We start from the raw sequence: 22,775 nt of genomic DNA, 5'->3' as shown, positions 1-22,775 counted from the left end.
AATTTTCTGCTGCTGTGTATGCAGCAAGACTAAGCTGAAGAGCTTCTTTTCAAGATACTGGTCCTTCCACAGCTGCCAAGACAAGTGATATGACACTCTTGTAGACAATGCCTGGAGATGGTTTAATAAATTAACAGTATGGCTCACAGCTGGGAAAGGGACAGAAATCAGAGAGAACAGTGTAGGTGGAGCACTGTGACAGCTCCCCAGGAGACCATGGTCCTCTGAGACCTGCAGGGAGCCTAAACAGGTAAGAAAAGCCTTTTGTAACATGTACCTAGGGCCAGAGTGAAAGGAAGATTTGGGATGCCATATCCAGTGCTGATCACTCCCTCGCTGGTGCATTCAGGCTTTACTCAGCAGAAGCTTTAGAGCAGCTAACATATTTTTAGCAAGTAAAAGGCCAGCTAGGTTATTTTCAGCAAAATTATTTTGATTTGTAATTTCCAGGGACTGTACCTTCTGACAAATAAATAAACAGGTACGTATGCATCTAAAACAGTAAATTAATGGCCTCAGTTTGCCCAAATAATTGCATGTCAAGTTGCAGCTAAAATATCTCTCATGTCTCCATCAGGCTGCTTTGTTTGTTGTAAATAAAACCTTGATGTACAAAAGCCAAGAAAACACCATGTCCCAGGAATCTTCCCCAGATAGGCCCAGATAGGTGTTATTATGTTTGCAAATCACATTTCTGACACTGAGCCCAATGTGAAAAGAAAATGGCTTAAAACTTGACCAGAATCAATACTGAGACTGCAACAGAAACTGGAGTGTAAACTCATGCTCCTATTCCTGTAGCCTCAAAGTTTCTCTCAAGTTCCTTCTTGGAAGTCATGCTTGCACTACTTAGAAAGATACTAAAATACTTCTTATATAACTCCTCAGGAAAAGCTGTACATGGGGAATAAACTACTGAGCTGGCATTAATTTAATTTTACTCTAGTGTTCTGCAATATGGCATATTTCACATCAGCTCCACTGTGTAAGGTTCTTCTATCTATCAACTTGAAGAGACAAGTTTGACACTAAATTTATTTCTTGGATAAATTACTGGATGTTTCTGAAGTCTACACTGAAGCATGAAGTGATAGTGTCTGCTGAAGCCATCAGTTCTTATTGACAAGTCTGGTTAAATTATCAGGTTGTATGTAATTTTATTTGAGTGTAGGAAAATGAAGGTTATAGCCAAGAACTTGGTGGGGTTTTCTTTCCTGAGATGATGATTTATTCATTTTGGCTTCAATAGCTACGGTGTCAGGCGTATTTTATATTTTTCCAACTTTGACACTTCAAACATTTGATTTCCCTTTGCAACTTCCAACCTAAAACATGTTTCCCATTATATATATTCAAGTGACTGCCTTGCACACACTGACTCACGAGGCTGGTTTTTATTTTCACAAAATCTATAACCCTATTTGAATAAAATACAGATGGTGTCCCATACATTAAACACAGCAAATTTGCCATTCCCTTCTCCATCCCCTCTGTGCTCCCTTCCCCAGATTTTCTGTGGCTGTATGAAATCTTATCAGCCCCAACAGCTTCAAGAGTACATGGCAACAGAAATCTGATGCCATTCATATAAGGTTTGCTGCAATAAACAACATTCTTTTTTTTTAATTATTAACATTTTTCTGTAGGATTCTGCATTTGGAGCTCTGCTTTAAAGCGAGCTTTGTGCCCCTTGGAAGGTACTGAACTGGCAGCTTCACACTTTCCTGTGGTAGAATTTGAATTAAGGGTAATCAGCATGGCATATGGCACCAAGGTCCTGGGTGACAGCTGGAGCAGATTCAGCTGCCTCTTACATCACCAAGAACTTTAGAAGGAAAAAAAGCCATATATCAGTATATAGTAAATTACCTGAGTAAATTAGTCAAAACTGCTGAAATTAATTGAAGAAAAACTGTTCTGTATTTGCTCTGAAAGCATAACTATACTTCATAGTATACACACACATAACATTTACTGCTTGGAATGCACAAGGTCTGGGGTTTTGAATAAGATTCTATCAGCATCACTAGATGGCATTGGAGGGTGCTTTATGTCATTCTAAGAAAACAGTCTATAGTCATTTTGATTAGGAGCAATAAGTTAACACACTGAAGGAATTTATCCCAGGCAAGCTGCAGGCATGTTCCATGCGGCTTTGGTGAGGGAATCGCAACGTGAGGCAAGAACCAAGGCTGGCTGAGCAGCCACAGCATTGCTGCCATTTCCTTCTGTCACACACAAGGATTCCACCATCTCTGTGCAAGAATGGGAAGACTGGAATCTGGAGAGAAATAAATTGCAAAGCGTACTGAAGAAACTATGAACCGGTATTACATGGGCTGGTGGCTTCAGAGAGGTAAGGGTTAATCTCTCCCTGAGATGCCAGGTGGAATTTTTGGACTTCATATTTGTTTCCCCCCCACAGCAAATTATGCAACTATTATACAAATGGTGTTTCTGTTTTTCTTACACCTTTTTTACCATATAGTTCTCATGTCCCTTTCCTATTACTTTTAGAATGAGATATGTTTGCCATCCACTGATATTTTTGGTTAGCATCAACATACACTTTGGATAAAGGTCACTGCTACTTTTATCTTCCAGCTCTTGTCCATTGGCTGTCACTGCACAGAAGCCATGCAGAATCAACTGCACCACAGCTACACTGGTTTCTGAATTGCAAGAGTATTATTACACTCATAGAGCTCTCTTTTACTCTTTAGTAGTTGGTAGAAAGAGGCAAAGAGGAGTTTGTTCATGTATGAATACACAATTCTAGGAGCTCAGCCTTTAAGAAATGGACTGTGTATCAGAACAATTATAAGCCATGGAATATATGTTGCAATACAAGGCAGCAGAATGGTGATTTCTTTTCACATCTGCCACCTTGACCCAAGTCAATCAACTTTTCAATTCTCCAGGTAGAGAGTGCAGAGTCTGTTCACAAATTCACTGCCTCTGACAAAATGTGCATTATTTTTGCCTCTGTAACATTCTTCCTGCTTAAGAGCTGGCATTGACCAAAATTCTATAAGGAATCACAAATCAGAGCTGTGTACAGATGAAAACCTGACGTTTAACTGAAGTGTTTCCATTCTTTAAACAGGCCTTAGGTTTGTAACTCTCAGGGGTTAAAGGACAGGATGGTAAAACTTGTAGAAATAGCAGCATGTTGGTCAACAACTTGTGCCCAAGAATGAAGCAATACCTGCCAGTAAGCCATATGAGGTTTTTCTCATACGTCACGAACTTGCACAAAACCAAGGTCTTGTACAAAATATTAAATACACCCACTTCTTAAAGTGCCAGTGTGCCCCTGGTCATCTATTTGTATGACTGGCTGCTCTGCATTCCTTCTAGTGTATTTATAGAAAGCTGTAATTCATAAATACCAATTTGTACCATTATCTGCATACATGCCAGGTACTTGTAACATTGAAAACTGGAAATTGTTCATAGGGCATACTTGAAGTTGGCAGAAGGATGATAAATAGGAATGGCATTACACCTATTAAACAGTGAGTGTAAATGTGTAGAATTCATATTCCCTTCCTGGCATTATTTATTAAATAATAGGTCTTTCATTTTCTGCATCTTGCTAAAGCTTCCATCCAAAAGAAAGATAAGCCTTCACATTGTCCTTGTTTAAATTCCACAGGAACCTACACATCCTCACACAGACATGTATATATGGGAAAATCAATGTATTCTTCCTCACTTATATGGCCCAAACATTTAGACCCAAGAGGTAGGTTTTACCAAGTTCCTCTTCCATAGATACTTGAAAACCTAACAGTCTGATTCTGTTTTATGTGAACATAAATCAAGGATTAACTGATTTACACTGGTGAAATCAAGCTAAGTAAGATCAGACTCTGGCTTTATCATTTCAAGTAGCCACTGGATAGTTTAGTCTTCCCTCTCAGCCTCACAGTCATTTGCTGAAAAACTGTGGTTAGCAGGGATTTTTTATTTAAAAGCCACCATTTCCAATAAATGTGTTGTTTGCCCTCTGGCTTGACATCAAAGACAGTTTCATAATGAGGGTGGCTCCTACTGAATTATATTTCCCATCAGTTTGCAGAGACGTGGGGCATCTATTACACAAAGGCAATTGTTGACTGTACACAACTACAAAGAGACACAATGTCTTGTTTCCTTCACACTTTTCAAATGTGCCTCTTAAAAGCATCCATTCCAACTCGAAAAGAATCACTTGTACTTACTTGCAAGCACTGTACTTGTTAGAGTTCAAATGCCAAGGCCCATGTCTGTATTGAAGGAAGGACAGAGACTCTGCATGCCCTGGGAGCTCTCAAAGGCAGTCAGCCCAACATGTCTTGCTCCTGCTTAAAATGAAGAGAGAGGCAAAAAATGTTTTCTTGACCAAAAACCAGGATTCAATGATCACATCTCGAAAAACATTAAGCAGAGTATGATTGTGAAGTCTTTCTATACTGCCTGCTTTCCATAAATGTTCTTCTTCTTTGAGTGCACTTTTTTTTTCAATTGATGAAAACTTCAGATGAGCCTTTTCATACCAAATCTGTTTGACTTCTTTCAACACCATTTCACATTTTGACTAAAAGGTTAGGGATATGTGTTCCTGGAAAAAACTTGTGAACAGCCTTGCCACTCCATTTTTCCCTTCTTTTTCCCCCAATAGTAGGCGGTAGTTAAGCCTTCACAGAATTTAGAACTAAAGATATAAGTGTCTCTACTAAATTTGAACATCACTGTTCATATCATCACTGCTCATATTATTATGTCCTGACAGGCAACATAACATGATCTCTGGATGTTCACTATCACCTACCATATGCTTTGAATTACAAATCCTCTTGGTGCAAGTTGATAAGGTGAATTTCAGAGGCAGGGACAAGGTCTTCACTGGGCACCTACCATGGTCAGGTCCTGCTCCAGGACAGTGTCCTGCATGGTTGCCACACCACGGACAGAAACTGGCAACAGGGAGAGCTGCCTTCATTCCAAGTTGCTGTCCCTGCACCCCACTCTGCCATTCTCACAAATCTCATGGGAAACTTGGTGATCATGGCTGGCAGAAGGACTAAGCAAAATGCCTCAGTGAAGCAGTGAGAGGCAGGGCAAAGCCCAAATAGTTGTACTACACAATCTCACGCTGAAAGAGTATCTCTCCGAGATTCTTCACCAGCATCTCACTGCCCATACAACGCCCTTCACTCTTTATACAAACTTACCTGAGCTTCTCAGCTGGAAACAGGGCCCACTTGTTTTCAGGCTTTGTCTCCTGGCAGTGAATGCTCAAGGCAATATCACTAATTTCACCAGATTTCTCCCAGATGTGATGTGAGTTGTGACCACCTGTTTCTGAAGCTGAGTATGGGAGACCTCAGCTTTCTGGTTAAAAAGACACAATGAAGTTGGGAGAAAAGCTTTGAAAAAGGAACAGAGATAAAGCAGTAGGCTCAGAAAGTCCAGAGAAAAACACAAGAATGCACTTTTATTTTGGTCTAAGCAAAGACAAAAGCTCCCAGCATGTGTCCCCAGCAACCCTCAGGATGTCAGGTCACAGGTGATGCTGGTCAGTGCTTGCTTCATTGCCTGGAGCCTGTTCCCAGTGGTGGAGCTGGAATCTCCTCCTCACCAAACCATCACAGACAGCGGGCAGCTCCTGGAGGTGCTCTGAGCCTCAGACCAGCCAGGGCAATGTGGCCCTGGACTGGGCCAAACACTCAGCACAGCCCCTGCAGAGCTGCAGCACCCATCGCCTCACGCAGCTCTCACTTCTCCAGATGAACTCAACATCCTGTTTAGCACTTCATTTTGTGCACAGGCAATTGGTTTTTCACTGAGGAAATAAGCTCTCCCTGTTCAGCGCGACACGTACATAAATACGTATACACATCCACACACGTGCATGTGCACACAGACAGCACTCCTTTAAAGCCCTGTGGGTGTCTTCTTTCATATTTCTACCTTGTGGCTTGAGGAAGCCAGGAAATGTAAAAAGCAGTCCAAAAGTTAGGGGGGAAACCAGATAGAAATGCCTTTTCCGCAGAAAACATGAAGCAGGTCCCAGGCTGACTGGCCCAGAGCTGCCAACTCGCTTTGTGCCTTGTTTTCCTCCTCTTCCTCCTCCTCCTCTGTGGCTCTTCAAGGGTTTCCATGCCTTCAGTGCCAGTCAGGAACTTTGCTGAATCAGACCCACTGCTGCAAAAATCACTTTCTCCATATAAATTCAGAATTTTGCCAGTGCTTATTACAGCTGTTAAATTCCCTTATTGTAGTATCACACCTCTCTTACTAAGATTTTAATCAGCATTTCCACTGGAAAGCCTTACTCTCAGAGCTATAAAACCTGCCTGTATAAAGCTGATTACCATTGAAATTTAGAATCCAGCTTCTTGGCTCACAGTTATGTTTCTTTCTTGCTTACTTGATCTCTGTTTGCAAAAGCTGATGTAAATTGGTTTGGCAACTTTCTTTAATTCTAGGGATAAACAATTCCTGACTTAAGAGGCATTTTTTTCCAGTGTACAGAAAGTGATGGAATGAAATTATTGAAATTACCTACTACAACATTCAAGTACTACTCTGGATGCTTTTTTTCCCTTTAAAATGTTGGCATTTTTTTTACATAGGAATGCAAGTAAAGGATTTAAATTTAAAGAATGTTTTCAAATGCAGAGTATTTTTGGAACTGTGCAGTGCTTAATGGGAAGGAAATCACAGGAGGTCAAAGACTTTCAAAATACATACCAGCACCTCAGTGCCAACAGCCCGTATCACTTCAATGAACTGTGCAGCATGTGTTGGCATGATTTATGCAGCAATTTTAAAAGAATCCGTGGTGTTTGTTTATTACCACAGTATGATTGATGGGTTCCTAAGTGCACAGTGACACAATCAGCTGAGGTCTCAGGGCTGGGAGTTTGATAATTTGTGAGTTACAGCCATTACCAGGCGTCACTTCAGCCAATTGCCAGAGCCATTAGGGCATCAGTGACCTCGCAGAAACCGCGGGGAGAGCAGACCTGCTGCCAGTGGTGTCACTGTCACACCTTCTCCCCTCCATGGCCACACTGCTGCCCGGCTGCCCTCACCCTCCTGCTCTCCTTCCCTGCTCCTCCCTGCAAGAGAAAATACACCTTTTGGCCCAGAGAGCAATTTCATCAGGTGCTGCTCTCACTGCTGCCCCTTCCAAGTGCTAAAAGGCTGATAGCAGCTTAATGCAAAGCATAGAACAGCAAAGGCTGCTCGACCATTGTCTGCTCACCAGGACTCACTTTGGGCCAGGCAGCCTCATAGACAAAGCCACCAAGTACTCCAGGGACCAAGAGAATCTTCACTGGGAGCCACTGGAACGACCTTAGTCCTTTCTGGAAAAAATATCCTAAGTCTAAGTTTACATACAATACACTGGATTTAGTCATTGATTTGAAACACACACATACAAAAATCAAGAATAAAAGGAATTTTATTTATCTTTTGTTTTTTTTACAAAAATAAACAATTTGAGAAACAAAAGCACACTTTTTCCTGACTGTACAAACTACAAAACAGTATGACATTGGTCACTTTAGCATTTACTTCATTGCTTTCACTGAAAGCAAATTCTCTAGACACACCCTGCCTTTAAGATGCATTTTATATAGAATTAAGGCTAGCATTCATTTGACATCATTAAGGTCATTACTTCATTCACTCTAAGAATTAGCAAGCGATGCCTTAGAAAACCAAGGATCTGGTGATAAAAGGTATGAATAATTGCAAGATAGTCATTAAATTAGTACTGTTCAACCAGCTGGACTGCTTTGCCAGTCTGTCAGAGGTGTGGCTTCCTGAACAATTCAAACTGATTCAACAAAAGTCTTAAGCACGGGCTTAATTGTAAGCATATGCTTAGGCCTATCCAGCAAAGCACTCAGCACTTGGGTAAGTCCCTGCCCTTTCAGTGGGACTATTCATATGCTTATGTGATTTGCTAGATCTACAAAATGGCTCTTTCAAATTAAAAATTAAACTTTATGATAACACTGGAAGCAAAAATGAAAATGAGTTGCAGTCCTGCAATTCTAAACATAAGCAATTCCTTCCGTTTGACAAATATGCTGGCATTGCATATTCCATAGCTTTAACACAAATGCTGATTGTCCTCAGCAACGTTTGCTATTCAGCAGACAAACTGATACGCTTCAGTTCCTCTGGTGTGATTGTACATGCCCAAATAAATATCAGCACAGAGGATTCAGACTTCCCAGAGAAATGATCAGCTTTCATCCCTGGACACACATGTATAGGTCAGAAATGTTATGCTAACCTTGGTTAGAAAAGCCAGAGCTGCCAGCTGATTTATAACCTAAATTATACTCTAACAGTGTATCACCCCTCGTACTTTGCTTTGGGTTCTTTTGTTTTGCTTTGTTTTTAAATCACATTTTCAAAATCTTGTTTTATTGCACATTCATCCTGGTCATGCAGGTTATTTCTTTAAAGTTACCTTTAGCACTCTATAGATTAGAATGAGTAATAGTGCAATTATTTCCCCGGCCACAGCCGTCCTCTACCTAACAGCTGCCTACATTTATACACAAACAGCTCTTATCGCTCACGTGTCAGACTGAGCCACTTTGGGTGTCAGTCTGTCACCTTCACATATGTTATCTTGTCGGGATCAGGCACAATATGATTTGAGGCCATCTTGAAGAAGACAAGCTGCCGACCTGCATTGAATAGGAAAGGAGGGGGGAAGGGAAAAATATTTAGAAGTGATGACAAAAAGGCTGCCTACCTTAAAATATTGGTATTTCAAATTCTACTTCAACCTATGCATTCTTCAAGCCATGCAAGACTGAACTCTCTCTTAACTTCAGCTGGTAAAAACCTGAAACGTTTTTGTCTAAAATGACACCAAATTTCCCTTGGTTTCAGTATCTTTACTCTTACCTAACTATGGTCAAGATAAAGCTGTGCACAGCTAATAGTAAATAAAGGAAAGGTCTGAAGATTTTAATACAAATTCCACATGATCTTTAAAAAAGTATTTTGAGACTCCCACTGATAGAAACATTGGTTCATTTGATTGTACAGGAGCAGCCTCATATTTGCATGCTTGAATCCTTACAAAACTGATCAGCTCAATGTATATTAAATGTGGCTTTCTCTGAAATAGCTCTCGCGGATCACTTTGTAGCTCTGGGCTTTAAACAAGTTGGAACAAGGTTTCTAGTCCTTAGACAAGAAGCAGCAGCAAGTGACAATAGCCTGGGTAGCGTAAGGCACCTGCCACGCATATACCCAAGGCCAGTGGGGGCTGAATTTGGCAAGGTTTGTTTGATATTTGTGGGAGCCACAGCACAGTTCTTCTATCTCCCCACACTCACTGACCTTATCTTATTCACATCTCTGCCTCCCACTGAGCTCCTGCTGCCCCACAGACCTGCAAAATCACTGCCTTTCCTTGCAGCACAGGCCACAGAGACACACTCCAGATCTGTTCTGCTTCTGCCTTCCCTCTTGAAACTTCAGAAAATCAAATGCTATTTGCTCCCAGCCTGCCGCTCTAGGGGGCTCCCATAACACTGTTTTCTTTAAAACACGGCAAACAGGATGCCTCAACCACTGAGCAAATTTCGGAGCTGCATGTTTTTAGAGACTTCAGGTTTCTACTCCCCTGACAGCTGGCAAAGAGAAGCCTCAACAAAAATGAAGCTGCCTCAGCTGAAACTTCAGAAACCATCTCACTTCTAGATGCTGCTGGTAGCTCCCACAGCCCAGCACAACACGCTCCCCAAGCTGCATTAAAACACTTCAAGCAGCCAGAATAGGCGACTCAGTTGCTGCTTCTGCTCCACAGCATCCAGGACCTACCTGTCCAAGTTGTCTGGTTAGTTAGGACAAAAGCTTTGCACTGGGAGTAGCTGTCACAAATCTCAATGGCTTCGTTGACGTCAAACACGGAGAGGAGGCAGCCCTTGTGATGGTAAGATGGCCAGCATCTGTAGTTCTCATCAGGAATAAAAGCTTCAGGCACCCGTCTGTACTCTGCAAATCAGAGCAAAGCCATCATTTGAAAGCTGCAGCAAACTGGTTGTTTTTAACAGGCAAGTTTATTGGAACAGCTTAGGAGCAGGATATATGACGGAAAAGCTGACGGGTTAGAGTGTACCAGCCCTGGTTTGCTCCCAAACGTGTTTATAGCTCTGCACCTTACTTTCCTTTTCCTGTCACCCTTTCTTCTTCTCACCTTTTTCTCCAGAAAGCGTCTGTAAATAAACAGTCTGTGCACAAAATCCCTTCCCCTTCCCCACTGCGGAGGCGAGGCTTTGGTTTTATTAGGAGTTTTACAGGAAGAATGTCCCATTGAATAAACAGCATCCACTTGAATGAACTGACTCACTGTCCTACTTCTCAACAGCGAGCAGGATTGTCGGGGTGAGACCTGACCAGGCGTTCCCAGCCCTCCCTCTCCCTCAGAAGAGCATGCTATTTTTCCCCGGCTCCTTTAGAGAAGGAAGAAAAGACAGGCTTTTAATTAAGCAAACTTTTTTTGCTTGCTCAGATTAGGACAAAAGAGGAGTCGCTTGATGGGCCTCTGAAGAGAAGGGGGGGAAGAAAGTAGCAGGAGCATGTCAGCGTGGTCCTCGCCCAGCGCCTCCGCTGCCCCGCCGCCTGCTCCTCTCCCTTGGCTGCCGTTCAGTCTCACTTGCCTTTATGAGCTGCCTCTTGTTCTCTGTTCACAGCTCCTCTCACTTTCCCAGCCACTAACGGGGCTTTCTCTAATGAATGCATCAGCAAAACCAACCGATCATTTATAAACATTTCTATTTAGCCTCCAGACGCACAAATTAATGGTTCCCTCCTGTCTCTCCTCCCCACGTCCTATTCAAAAAACTAAATACGTTCTATATTTCTTCTAATTGTATCTATTATGGAAACCAGAGCTGCCTGCCCTGACTCACAGCCTATTCTTAAGTCACTTTGGTTCAGGCATTTTCTGCCTGGCTCTGCTGATTCAGCCTGCTAATATTTCATACAGCACATTGTAAGAACACCACTGAGTCAAAGGCGAGTGTGTCTGCTACTCCAAACTGTCAGGATTTCAACTGGGAAAAGAAGTGCACATTCACAAGTGCTCGTTCTCACCACACAGTCAGAAATAGTGGGAAACAAATGTAGCAAATGCATTCTATTTTAAGCCTCAGCTCATTAAAAGTATCATAAGAAACACTCCCAAACAAGAAGCAAAATCAGAGCTGATCATGCCCCAGATAAATCAAAAGCAAAGCAGTCTTCTTAATTCAGAAAATGCAGATTCATGCATAAGAAGAAATAAAAAATAAAAATGTAGCTCCACATCACAAATGGTCATTTCTCCATCAAAAATATTTATGCATTTCTTCTGAAGAGAAGTCAGAGCATAAATCAAATTGCTACTAGCAGCATACGTAAAGTCCCTTTTTCCCCCAAGTTCTGTATCAACTGTAGTGTAACAATAATTGAATGTAACAGAATATTCTCTTATCTCCATTTGGCAACTGCTGAGTATTGATTTGTACCCCACAGCCTGAGTCACTAAAATGATATGCACAAACTAAAAGCAAAAAAAAAAAATCAATTCCCTGTAGTTAGCATCATATGTAACCATTTGTATCAGCATACATGCCACGATGACTGGAAATAAAGTGTGACTATCCACAGCTCCTCTTCGCACACCACAGAATTGCCACCTCACGCTGCACTGTGCCAAGCCCCACGCCACAGAGGGCATTCCCAGAAGGATGGTCCCTGCTGTGGAAGCAGGAGATGAAGCATCTGCCTGGTTCTCCATATCCTGGCCCTTCTTGAGGGCACTTTGGGAGTCTGACAGGCTCCACACACTGAGGCTGGGAGGAAGCTGCAGCATCCCTCAGCACACAGTCATGGCACTGAGCAGAACAGCTCCACATCACATCATGGATTTGACTTCACGCAGGGGAAGAGCCTTATTTTGAATTATCACCCAATATTTAAACTCCTCTGAGCACAAATATGCTTCTTAATAGGCCTGTAGCACTTCCCTTCTCAGCACTGCTCCCAGTGCAGCTGTCAGGGGTTAGGCTTTCGGCTCACGAACACACACTTCAAAAGAGCAGCAGTGATTTACGTGACCTGAGGCTCTGTCAGAGGTAGGAAATAAAGTTCTCCCTTTCCATTGACTTTTTCAAGTTCTCCCTTTCCACTGACCAAGCCTGGTAAATCATTTGGGCAGCTCAGACACATTAATCAGTGGAGTTGGGCCAGCAATAACTGTGATGGCGATGGCAAGGTCCTTCGTTTGTGAGGATGGAAACAGCCATGCCAGGATGGTCTCACCATGCAGGAGAGCCCTGTGGCTGTCCCTTCTCTCCCTGCTGCTCCCTGCCAGTTCCTGCACGAGGGAAAGCCACAACCATCTCCAGTGACTCACAGGAACAGGTAACAGGCACACGCCACCCTGCGGCACACGCCAAGAGCATTTGCCTTTGGCTGAGAGATCATCAAGCACCACAGAGGTGAAAACAGCCCCTGCAGCCTGACTGAGAGCACACAGGCTCCACCAGGGAAGCTTCTGGCAGTGCCTCCAACTCCCCTGGATTCCTACAGTGTGGGGATCTGAGCCTTTGCTGCCCGCAGGGAGGGCAGGGGGATGCAACAAAGGGAAAAGGCAGGAAGGCAGCTCCTCTCCGCCCCTGCATGGCAAAGCAGCAGTGATGGCTGCCTGGGAGTGCCTTCCCTTAGGAGCATCCCCATGGTGAGGAAGCCATAAGGAGTAGAAAGCAGGACATGTGATGGCCCTGAGCCCTGACTCCTGCTCCCAAACCATCCAGGCACTCCTGCTTGCCCAACAGGGGATCTCCTCTGAAACTGTTTCAGTCAGAATAGATCAGAAACTCATGAAAACACCAACAAAGTGGTGGTCAAAGCAAACTGCATTTCTGTTCACTCCATCTCCAGCTGAGCAAGGCAGCTGCCTTGCCCATTTGCATGGTAAAGACAAGTATCCCTGGAATCTCTTGCTTGCACAGCGTCAGTTTAGGGAGCTGAGCCTTTAGCCCATTTAGTGTGAGTTGTGAGGAAATGCACTCCTCCCACATGAACTAGAAGGACCCTCCTGAAGGATGCTCCTCCACTGAGGTGTGTCCCAGTAGTGACATTATGTCCAGCCCTCAGGAGAGCTGGGCTTCCCCTACACCTTTAAATTATCATCTTGGACACCACAATTACTGAATTAAGCAGTACCCCAATGGCTTAAAGACAGATCCAGCTCAAATTTTTGTCCTGCCAAGACCTGAAACTTGCTTAAATGGAGTCCTTGGAATTTGAAGGCTCACAGCAGTAAATCACATCATAAAAAGGTCAAAGTTCTGGTCGATTTCCAGACTAATGGTGTTTAAAACCAATAAATGCTTGCCTAATACTATAAATGCAGCCATAAATTTACACTTTTGCGTACATACACATAGCTTGACAGAGAGTACATAAAGTCCATCAAGGTAATGGCAAGGAATAGATCAGAGAAATGCAAGGCATTCCTATTCCTACCAGTATCAACAGGAAAAGAATCCTTTCCTCCATCAACTAATTTTGTGAGAATTTAAGCAAAAAAATGCAATGTAGTAAGCATGATCTTGATGCCACTGACAATGCATTTACTCCAGTTTAACACACAGGAGGTAATACAGGAGTTCACAATTACACAACTACTACGAAACATTTTTCCTACCCGTAAACATTTGACAGCTTCAAAGTATCTTGCTATGCTGAATCCAGGCAATCCTGAAAAGTTTTGTGATAGTTTTTATAGTTTCAAAATATTTTTACAAGTTTGTTCTGATCAATCAAAACACCCTGCTTTGATCAGGCCAAAATCTTCTTACAAGTTTCTTAGCATGCTAACCACACCCCCATGATGGCCACAGTGATCCTCAAAACAAGCTCACTTACTTCTTGTGACAAGAGAGGCATCTTCAAAAGCAATCTGCAGCATCGCTGACCAATGCAACAGCTATAAAAGAAAGCCAGTGCTTTAAATTCTTATTCTAATATTTTTTTCCATCAAAAACCACCTGCATTGTCCCAAAGCCGACTACAATCTATAAACACACTCATTTTCACTGTACTAGACTGAATCATATAAAGAGCTCCACAAGTATATAATAAACTATGTGAAACCGCCTGTGGTTTCACCCTTTTAGCCTGTCTGAATCACCCTAAATCTGACTTTAATCAGTCCTAATGACCGTTTATTTCAGCCACAGCAGCCAGACTGCATTTTTATTACCAACTACAGCTACTTATTGGAGATTTGCCCAGTTCTCTTATCACCTGCCAATACACTGTGGGTCAATGACAGAGATGTGGCCACGTTCATCCTTGAGAGAAAAATCATGTTGCTCCTTTTTCTCCCTCCTTTTTTCCTCCAGTCTCAAGAGGAACGCTAGCAGTCGACTCTGGAGTTGCTTTTAATTGCTTTGCTTACAAGTAAGCAGAAAGAGCCTGATCTTGCCAATATCAGCAAAAAGTGGTATTGAGCAGTGTTTTGCTCCACAAACAGTGCCCTCTGATTCCCAGGGAGCTTACAGAGAACAGCATTGGATCCAAAACAGACAATAACACATTTATGGTTTTAGTACGCTTCATTTTATGCTGAATTTCTCCTCATGTTCAAATAGCTCAATTTAAACATGCTTCTGCATGGGCCCTGCAAAGCACCCTGCACAGTTTGCTGCAGAAAGTGACTTTTGGTGTGTCTGAGGGAACGAGAGCGCAGGCCTATCCCTATCTCTGCTTTCAATCATTCCTGACGCTTCCCAACTGTCTGGAAAGACAGGCTGGCCTGGCAGCACAGGGTTTGCCGTCAGACCAGGGCATAGCCCTGCTCCTCTGGGGAGTATTTCCATCCTCTGGCCGTTTCCTGAGCACAGGCTGCAGGCAAGGGAAGCCTTGTCCCTTTTTATGCACTTCCATTGTGCTTGCCGCAGAGCCGTATTTAAATCGGTATGCAGGCTGTCACCGAAACACAAATAAATAACCAGAGGAACGACATGTTCCCTTACATTTTATTCCTGTTAACATGACACAGCTGGAGCATTTTTCTTGCCTCGTGCCCCATATCCCAGGGACACTCCCCGGGCTGTGGAACTGCTCCATACCCACAGCCATCTCTGTGGCACACACCAATTCACAGAAGGCAACAAGCCCAAAATGGTCCTACAGATACTTAAATGTTCCATGTGGCCCACTGGGTCATAAAAACAGTGATGCTGATGATGGACAAGCCAGATGTTGCCTAGGGTAACATGTTGGGGCATTTGAGCTTGAAGACAGATGCCTACAGGATTTGTAAAAGACACTTGGTGACTTCTTTAGCCTGGAAGGGAACTGAGGACTTCAGCAGAAAGTATTTTGCTATGCCCTGCCAAGTTGGACAGGGAGAAGTTTAGCAGCAGCAGAACACGTTGCTCAGGGAACAGGGCAAATGGTTTGCAGGGCAGTGGAGATACAAGTAAGCAATAACCACCTGGTTGTGGTCACTGCACAGCTGCACACAGAATGACCCACAGAATGACCCACGGAACTGCCAGAGCCACACGGGTGCAAACAAACCTGCTCCTGTGTTCCTCTGTGTGCTAGGAGTGCCTGGATCCTGATATGAGAGCCCAGTGCACCTTTCCTCCTCAGCCCTGACAGCTCTGGGAAAGGGATGCCAAAGGCACATGTATAAAAATAATTTCAAAAAATGTAAGATTGATAAGATTTATTATAATATTTTAAGATAGAGCGGGAATCTGGGCTGTAGTTTGTTCCTGATTTCCATAATTCTTGGGTGGATTTACAATTTCCTAAGCAGGTTGCTATAGTGACCCTGCAGAATATTTTTTTCAAAACACTGTTGTACTGTAAATATTTACATACAGCATAATCCTGCCAAATTGTCTTGAGACAAAGGAAAACACAACGTGTCTTTGCTTTATGTCCAGCCTTCCAGCTTTTTTAGCTTTGAGAATGTGCTTTCAGCTAACAACAGCAGCTAATTACAGCTTTCTGTGGACTTGCACACCCCCAGACCTAATAATGGGTCATCTATTAGCTTTAATGAATAACAAAGCTATCCGATTTACGAGTGTTAGCTGATTTCACGCATTTCTGAGTAAATTCTGAGTTAACTGAAGAGCTGGGGCTTAGCTCAAGGGCCAGATCCTCAGTTGGTACAAATCACTGTCACTTGATCAAAGTAATAAAAATGTTGATACTGGGGCATGACTTTACTGATGAACATCAGTAGTTTTTTTTATAGTCTCCTTAATCTGGATAATTAATTGAATGATTTAATCATTTTCGGATAACACATGTCAGAAGAAATACATGGTTCCTGTTTTAATTCACATTCTTCTGGATTCCAGCAAGGGAGGCCAACAGCCAATAGAATATAAAAGTATTTGTTCCTGGTGTTGTTTTAAACACTGCAATGTTCCCATATCAACATGAACAGCAGTGTGATTTATGATTGCAGAGCACATACACAGCTATCAAATGTCTCCCACGCCTCTACTCTAGGATACTAAACCAAAGTCCAGAGCATAATATAATTTACAGCACTATAAAATCTTTACAACTGAAGCACAGTGAAAGCTTAATATCCAAGACCTTCTGTAATATGACTATGTCATCTTGTTAAACTTTATTTATGGGAACACTAGGGCTGACAAGAACTTTCTTCGTGTCACTTCCCTACTGCTTATCAATATCACCTTTCTCACTTTGTGGTGTTCATAGGAGGAGGTCTTGCTTTCAAAAACATAAGTTCACATAGATAACACACAGTTTCCTCAACGTTAATGTTTTAGTTATGGCCTTACATGACTTGCCCAAGATCATGATCTCATCTTTACTAGTATGAGTTTACAATGCTCTATCCAAGATAGCACATAATTCCAATTATTTCAGACCTAAGACAAATTCTGAAGCACCATTACCTGAACCTTCTGTAATTTCTTTTCAAAAACAAAACAAAACAAAACAAAACCTTACAATTCTTGGAGCTGAATTCTCCTCCAGTTGTGCTTTTAGGATCACAAAATAGATTGTACACCAGAAAGGCCTTATTTTGCCACAAATCTTTAGACACCAGGAGACTGGCATCACAAATTCCTGTCATTTCTACTATTTGTGAGCGCGAAAATCCTGGGAGTGAGTCACCTTGTGAGATTTCTATCATCTGGGGCAAAATGGATGCAAACTGATGCCTCCCCCATCTTGGCACTCATTGATGTACGAATGCAATGCTGATTAACTCTGATCTGGCCTGAGAAAAAAATTATCATCTCTAATTTTATCTCAACTTAGCACTGGGTTGAAAAGCACCTTGCTTGAACTTTTTCTATGCTGCAGAGCGACACAGAAAACATTTTATAAAATCCCACAATCTTAATTTTTTCTTTTTGCCCAAACATGACCAAAGCAAGACCTCAGCTGGCATCTTGGAAAAATATTGCAGTTGTTCCTCTTCATCCCTGTCTACCCTTCTAATACCCACTAAGATTTATACAAAATACTCCACCTGCTCAGCTGTTCAGCCTTGGTTTTCGTGGTCAGGATGCCATCTCAGCTGGGAACATCCTGCCAGTGGAAGAGGCTGATTCCCAGGACACCACTCCCTTCCAGGACACCTCTCACCCTCTCCTGCAAATTCACTGTACCACAGGAGAACTCCTCATTCCATTACCTCTGAATAAATTCAAATTAACAATTTCTAATTCCACAATCTCTGGATTGAAAATATTAAAAATTAATTCCAGCACAGGATTAATATCAAATATCAGTAAAATATCAGTTGAGGAAAGATTATGTGTGTAATAAAAATGATACAAGTGGGTATGAAGGAACATTTTAACCCTCATGATACAGCTTCTTCTTACTTTTCTGGCAAGGAAAGGGAGCCTTAAAATGGAAATAAATTACAACACCTTTTCTGTTTGGTTAAAGTAGCCTTGGAACAAACAAGAAACAGGCCTGCACATCTTAAAGGCATAGCAGCTAAGCCTGAGAACACATCTCACCTAAGTTTAATTTCCAGTAAGATACCAAATTCCTCAGCCTTGCGCCTGGTTGAGAACATTTTCCTATCAAGGAATTCAGTATTACACTCATGGTATTTAATGTACATTATCCAATGCGTTACACAAAGTACCTAGAGATTTCCAACATCTTTGGTCACACCCTAGAGTGCCTAAATCAATTAGCAGTGTCCTACAAATAAAAAGGGCTCCTTGAAGAGCAGGGCATTACTAACCATGAACATGGGTAGTGGATGCTGTGTTATATTATGCAGGACTCTACAGAATTAAATGAACACAAAAATGTGGAATTATTACAGTCGCTAAACATACACACAGCTCTGCTCCATATCAGTGGAAACCTGCACTGTTACATTTACTACTGCTGTCCAGAGCTTCTCTCCTTGAGAGTCTTTATAAACATGACAGACCTCTAAAATTCAAAAACTTCATCTTGTCCTGATACAGCAGTGAGATCTGGAATCAACCAGCATCACAGAACAACTTCAGCTCTCCTGGCACTTCTTCAACAAAGGACATGTTTGTACTATTGATTGTACTGCTGAAAATAATTTTGCTGTGTTGACAGGTATCACTCAGCACAGATTGTGATGAAAAGCTGAAAATTAGAAAGTTAAATGAACACCTGCAACAATTTTCCTGCCAATTTTACAACAAAATAAATATTGAATTATTCTGATAAGTGGGTCAAATTCATCCATGGTATCATAGCCCTTTGAGGTTAACAGAGCTATGACCAGAATGAATTTGGCTCCTGTGTCTCTTTCACTGAGCAAATGCCTCACTGAACTTTTCAAACCCCCTGTGCCAACATTCATCTTCATTTAGAACCCATCTTTCCCTCTTCACCGAGCTTTTGCAGCAAAGCCATAATTTTCCTATCAACTTGCAGTCAGCTATGTTGACAGTTTGACATGAACGCTGTACATACACAAAAATAATTTGTGAAACAGCTTTTACAATTGTTTGACTTAACAGTCATTTCCAGCACACATAATCTTCTTTGACATGTACAATTCTACAGCTATCCTTCTAGGAAGAATATGCATCACTTTCTACCATAGCTGGAACAGCATTCAGAGATATTATGGAAAGGATACTATTATTCAGCTTTGTTTTCACCCTGTCCTTTTTTCTACTTTTTTATTCTATTGCTGGCAAAAGCTGAGGGACACATTATTTTTCCCTTGCAAAGGAAGTAAAAAATTTGTTCTTCCAATGTACAAGTGCTTATGTTACAAGAAATTCCTTTAAGTCCCATAGATTTAATTCCTTTAAATCCATGGAATTTTAGGGCCTCCTTATTGGATTCTCCACGATGTATGTTCAGGCAAGTTCTGATTCTACAACAGCAGTGTGTGGATGTGATGAAACACATTTTCCATATATCTGGCATGGAGAGCAATGCTCCCTTTGGATTTCCTGATTCCCACTACAGCCTGCTCACACTTATGGATGTCCAGCTACATCACTTAATGAGGAAGGTTACAGGAGGCTCCCAGGATGCAAAAAGCAGACAAAATACTATCACATGCATGATTTCAAGAACCACTGAGCCTTGTTTTCTGCACATTTGTCCTTGCAAACCTCACAACAATGCCAAAGCCTCTGATATTAAGTTCCAAGAAAGACCACTTTACCAGTTTTCGGCACCCGGCTTGTGTTCTGCAGGTACTCCCCACTCTTGTACAGATCCAAAACTCTCTCCAGCTGAGCAGCTGTCTCATCTATTCCCCAGTGAAGCTCTCCTTTAAAAGGACAGAAAAACAATTACTTAGATGAGGAGCATCCTGCACAGGACAAAAGGAGGTTTCATTTGAATGAAGCCCTAAGCATAAAGCCCCGTGGTGCTCTGCTCCGTGGCAGGGTTGTACGTGGGCAGGAAATCCCAGAGTTACCACAAACTGGGCTTCACACCCAACATGAGCCAGGCATTCCAGAGGCTGGCTTGCCCAGCTGGCAGCCCCAGGCCTGCAGGCAGAAAACACTGAGGAGAGCTCCCCACAAGAGATCAACATCAGCTAATACAGGGAGCTCCAAAGCTTGGCTTATTCATTAGCTACAGCCCAGCATCATTCATTTCCCTCTCAGATGCACACAGGAGAAAGGCACTGGAAAACCCTCAGATCAGTTTTACAGGGTTAGGGTTAAGGTTAGGGTTAGGGTTACTCTTGTCCCAAAGGCATCACCTTGGTAACCAGTAAAGATCTACAGTAATGTCATTTGTACCTCTGGCTTCTAAGGAATAAAACACCACTGGTATCATTGACAATGAGAAAGTATCCTAGGTTTTATCATTAAAATTTCCCTTTTCAGGGACAGAAGTTCTTCCAGACCCCACAAGGAATTGTGTTCTGATGCAGTTCACCTCAGTGCTGAGATGTCAGGATGAAACAAATACCTCTGTGAAGCCTAGATAAAATCTAAAAATGGGATTTCTCTGGTGTATGGGCCCATTCTTGCCTTCTTGGTATGGAATAAATTTTATCCTGGATAGAAAAACAATCTGATTCTATTGCAGTGAGTACAAAATCAGCACCCTCCCCTCTCAAACATGATAGTTACACCAAAAAAGCAAATACTTGGCATTATCATGTTTATTGTGATTACCTGTTGCATTGACAATCTTATCCAGTAATGGTCTCAGTGAGGATGGAGCACTGTGTGGAAGGAGATAGGTAAAAAAAAACCTGCAATAGAAAAGTAAACAATATTGAGGTTGTTTTGGTTTGGTTTTTTTTACGAGAGTTTACAAACATCAGGTAACTCCTGAACATTATAAGCAATAAAATTCCTATTGCTTATATGCCACTGACCTATTCAAGAAATATAATGGTATTCTATACTCAAATAAGTACATAGCTGAGACTATTCACACAGCTGCCTGGCATACCTCGACCACACTGCTATATACAAGGCTGCCTTGTACCTACATGTAAATGTTCCATTAATACAGCAATTTGCTGTGAAGCCCCATGGATTGTGACTATTTGCAAAGCTGTCTGTACTTTAACAAACTAAAAGGATGCCATCCACCCCATAAGTCTTGGGTTTGGTGCTTTTCAAACCCTGAAAGTACTTAAATGAAAATCCTGTTCATTTCTAATAAATGAAATCATTATTTTTTTTACTACAGTTTTCTTAGACTTTCAAATTAATTGCCCAGAGAAAGCTGCCTTCTATTGTTTTAATGCTGCTGGAAGACTGAATGTCCTCTCCATTCCTATCATTTATCTATATTCAAGATGCATTTGTGCAGGTATTCAGTGATGAATGCAGAATCACACAATCACAGAATCACAGAATGGGTGAGGATGGAAAGCACCACTGGAAGTGAGCTAGTCCAGCCTCCCTGCTCAAGCAGGGTCCCCTAGAACACATTACTTAGGATTGTGTCCACGTGGCTTTTGAATATCTACAGAGAAGGAGATTCCACAACTCCATTTTAGTATTTTAATTACAAAAGAGAAAAACAATATGCCATTACCATCACTTGAAGTGCATTTAATTATTATATTCTTCCTTTAAAGTTCTATTACTCTGTCAATATTACTACCTATTGCAACTAACACAATGTCCAGAAACCTGAGATGGACAGTTCAGGATCTGACAATATAAATAGAACTACTGGACATAAATATTAGCTAATGAAAAGAACAGGAACACAATTGGGAAATTGCCCTGCTTCACATCTAACTTGCAAAGTAAACAATTTTTCATATACAGAGACTACACTGTCAGATGGAAACCCCCAGGGACTCATGCTCAGAAGGGAGCCCAGCAGATGCTTTACATAAGCACAAATTAAAAAATTGAGTTACTGATACCAAAAATTGATCATAGATGCAGGTATTATTGACCTGACACTCTACTCACACAATGAACACTTCTTTGAGAATGAAACTCCCTTTTTCAACCCTAACAAAAACAGTGTTTATGATTTTCCCACCTGGGGTAATCCACTGTCAAATTTTCTTAAGGAGGACTATGAAACAGACAATGTAAATAAATACATACAGAAATCTGAAGAGCAGCATAACATTGTAACAAATAATTTGCCTGGTAAATTTTGTGTCGCTGTTTTTGCTTAGAGGTTATCCCTAAAGCAGAGTCCGACACATTGTGAATAGGTTTTTTTTTGCAAAAAATCAGTAGCTGTCACTAAGTTTGCTCAATGCTGCCTGGAAGCAAGTCACAGAGGTTATTGTTTTTCTGTAGCTACAGGGCTACAGAAACATACAACTGTTCTACTGCAAACACCCACATGTGAAATCCTGACATGTAGGGACACTGGAGTCTGCATAACTTAATAGCAGGAACATTTGTTATTCGTCGATTCCAGGGCCAGTGGCATCCCCTGTGATCTGCATAACATGGACTGTCAGATCCCTTTACATTTGCTCCTACAAATTGTTTCTTTTTGAGAACTATCTGATCCTAATTTAAGAACTCTCAATGATGGAGAGTTCGTCTCAGCCATTGGTTAATAGCTCAAAATATTAGTTATGTTTACTTTCAAAACTGTCCAGTGCTTTGAAAACTGTACCCCCAAACATTTGGAGAAAAAGACAGAGAGACATATTTGTAACAAGAGGTAACCATCTGAAAGTCAAGATGGGCAGTTCTTGTAGAAGTTTCTCCCAAATGTTTTCTCTCCTTTAATTATTTACCTCATAAAAAGCCAGCTAGATAGAC

General features: G+C 41.7%; 1 protein-coding gene across 1 annotated transcript in view; it reads right to left on the bottom strand.

The window, feature by feature from the left end:
- Nucleotides 1-7,441: 7,441 nt before the first annotated feature.
- Nucleotides 7,442-22,775, bottom strand: part of PKDCC (protein kinase domain containing, cytoplasmic) — a 35,704-nt gene continuing 20,370 nt past the window's right edge. The window contains exons 4-7 of the mRNA XM_085054943.1: nucleotides 20,691-20,770; nucleotides 19,721-19,828; nucleotides 9,853-10,026; nucleotides 7,442-8,705 (exon numbers count right to left, since the gene is read on the bottom strand). Of these exons, the coding sequence (XP_084911069.1) occupies nucleotides 8,620-8,705; nucleotides 9,853-10,026; nucleotides 19,721-19,828; nucleotides 20,691-20,770 (448 nt within the window). The 3' untranslated portion in view covers nucleotides 7,442-8,619. The remainder of the gene's footprint in view (nucleotides 8,706-9,852; nucleotides 10,027-19,720; nucleotides 19,829-20,690; nucleotides 20,771-22,775) is intronic.

Source organism: Lichenostomus cassidix, chromosome 3, assembly GCF_008360975.1.
Source record: "Lichenostomus cassidix isolate B80296 chromosome 3, HeHo_3.0, whole genome shotgun sequence".
In the NCBI taxonomy this organism is placed as follows: domain Eukaryota; kingdom Metazoa; phylum Chordata; class Aves; order Passeriformes; family Meliphagidae; genus Lichenostomus; species Lichenostomus cassidix.
The sequence above is the reverse complement of the archived record's forward strand: the minus strand, read 5'-3'. Positions and strand labels throughout refer to the sequence as shown.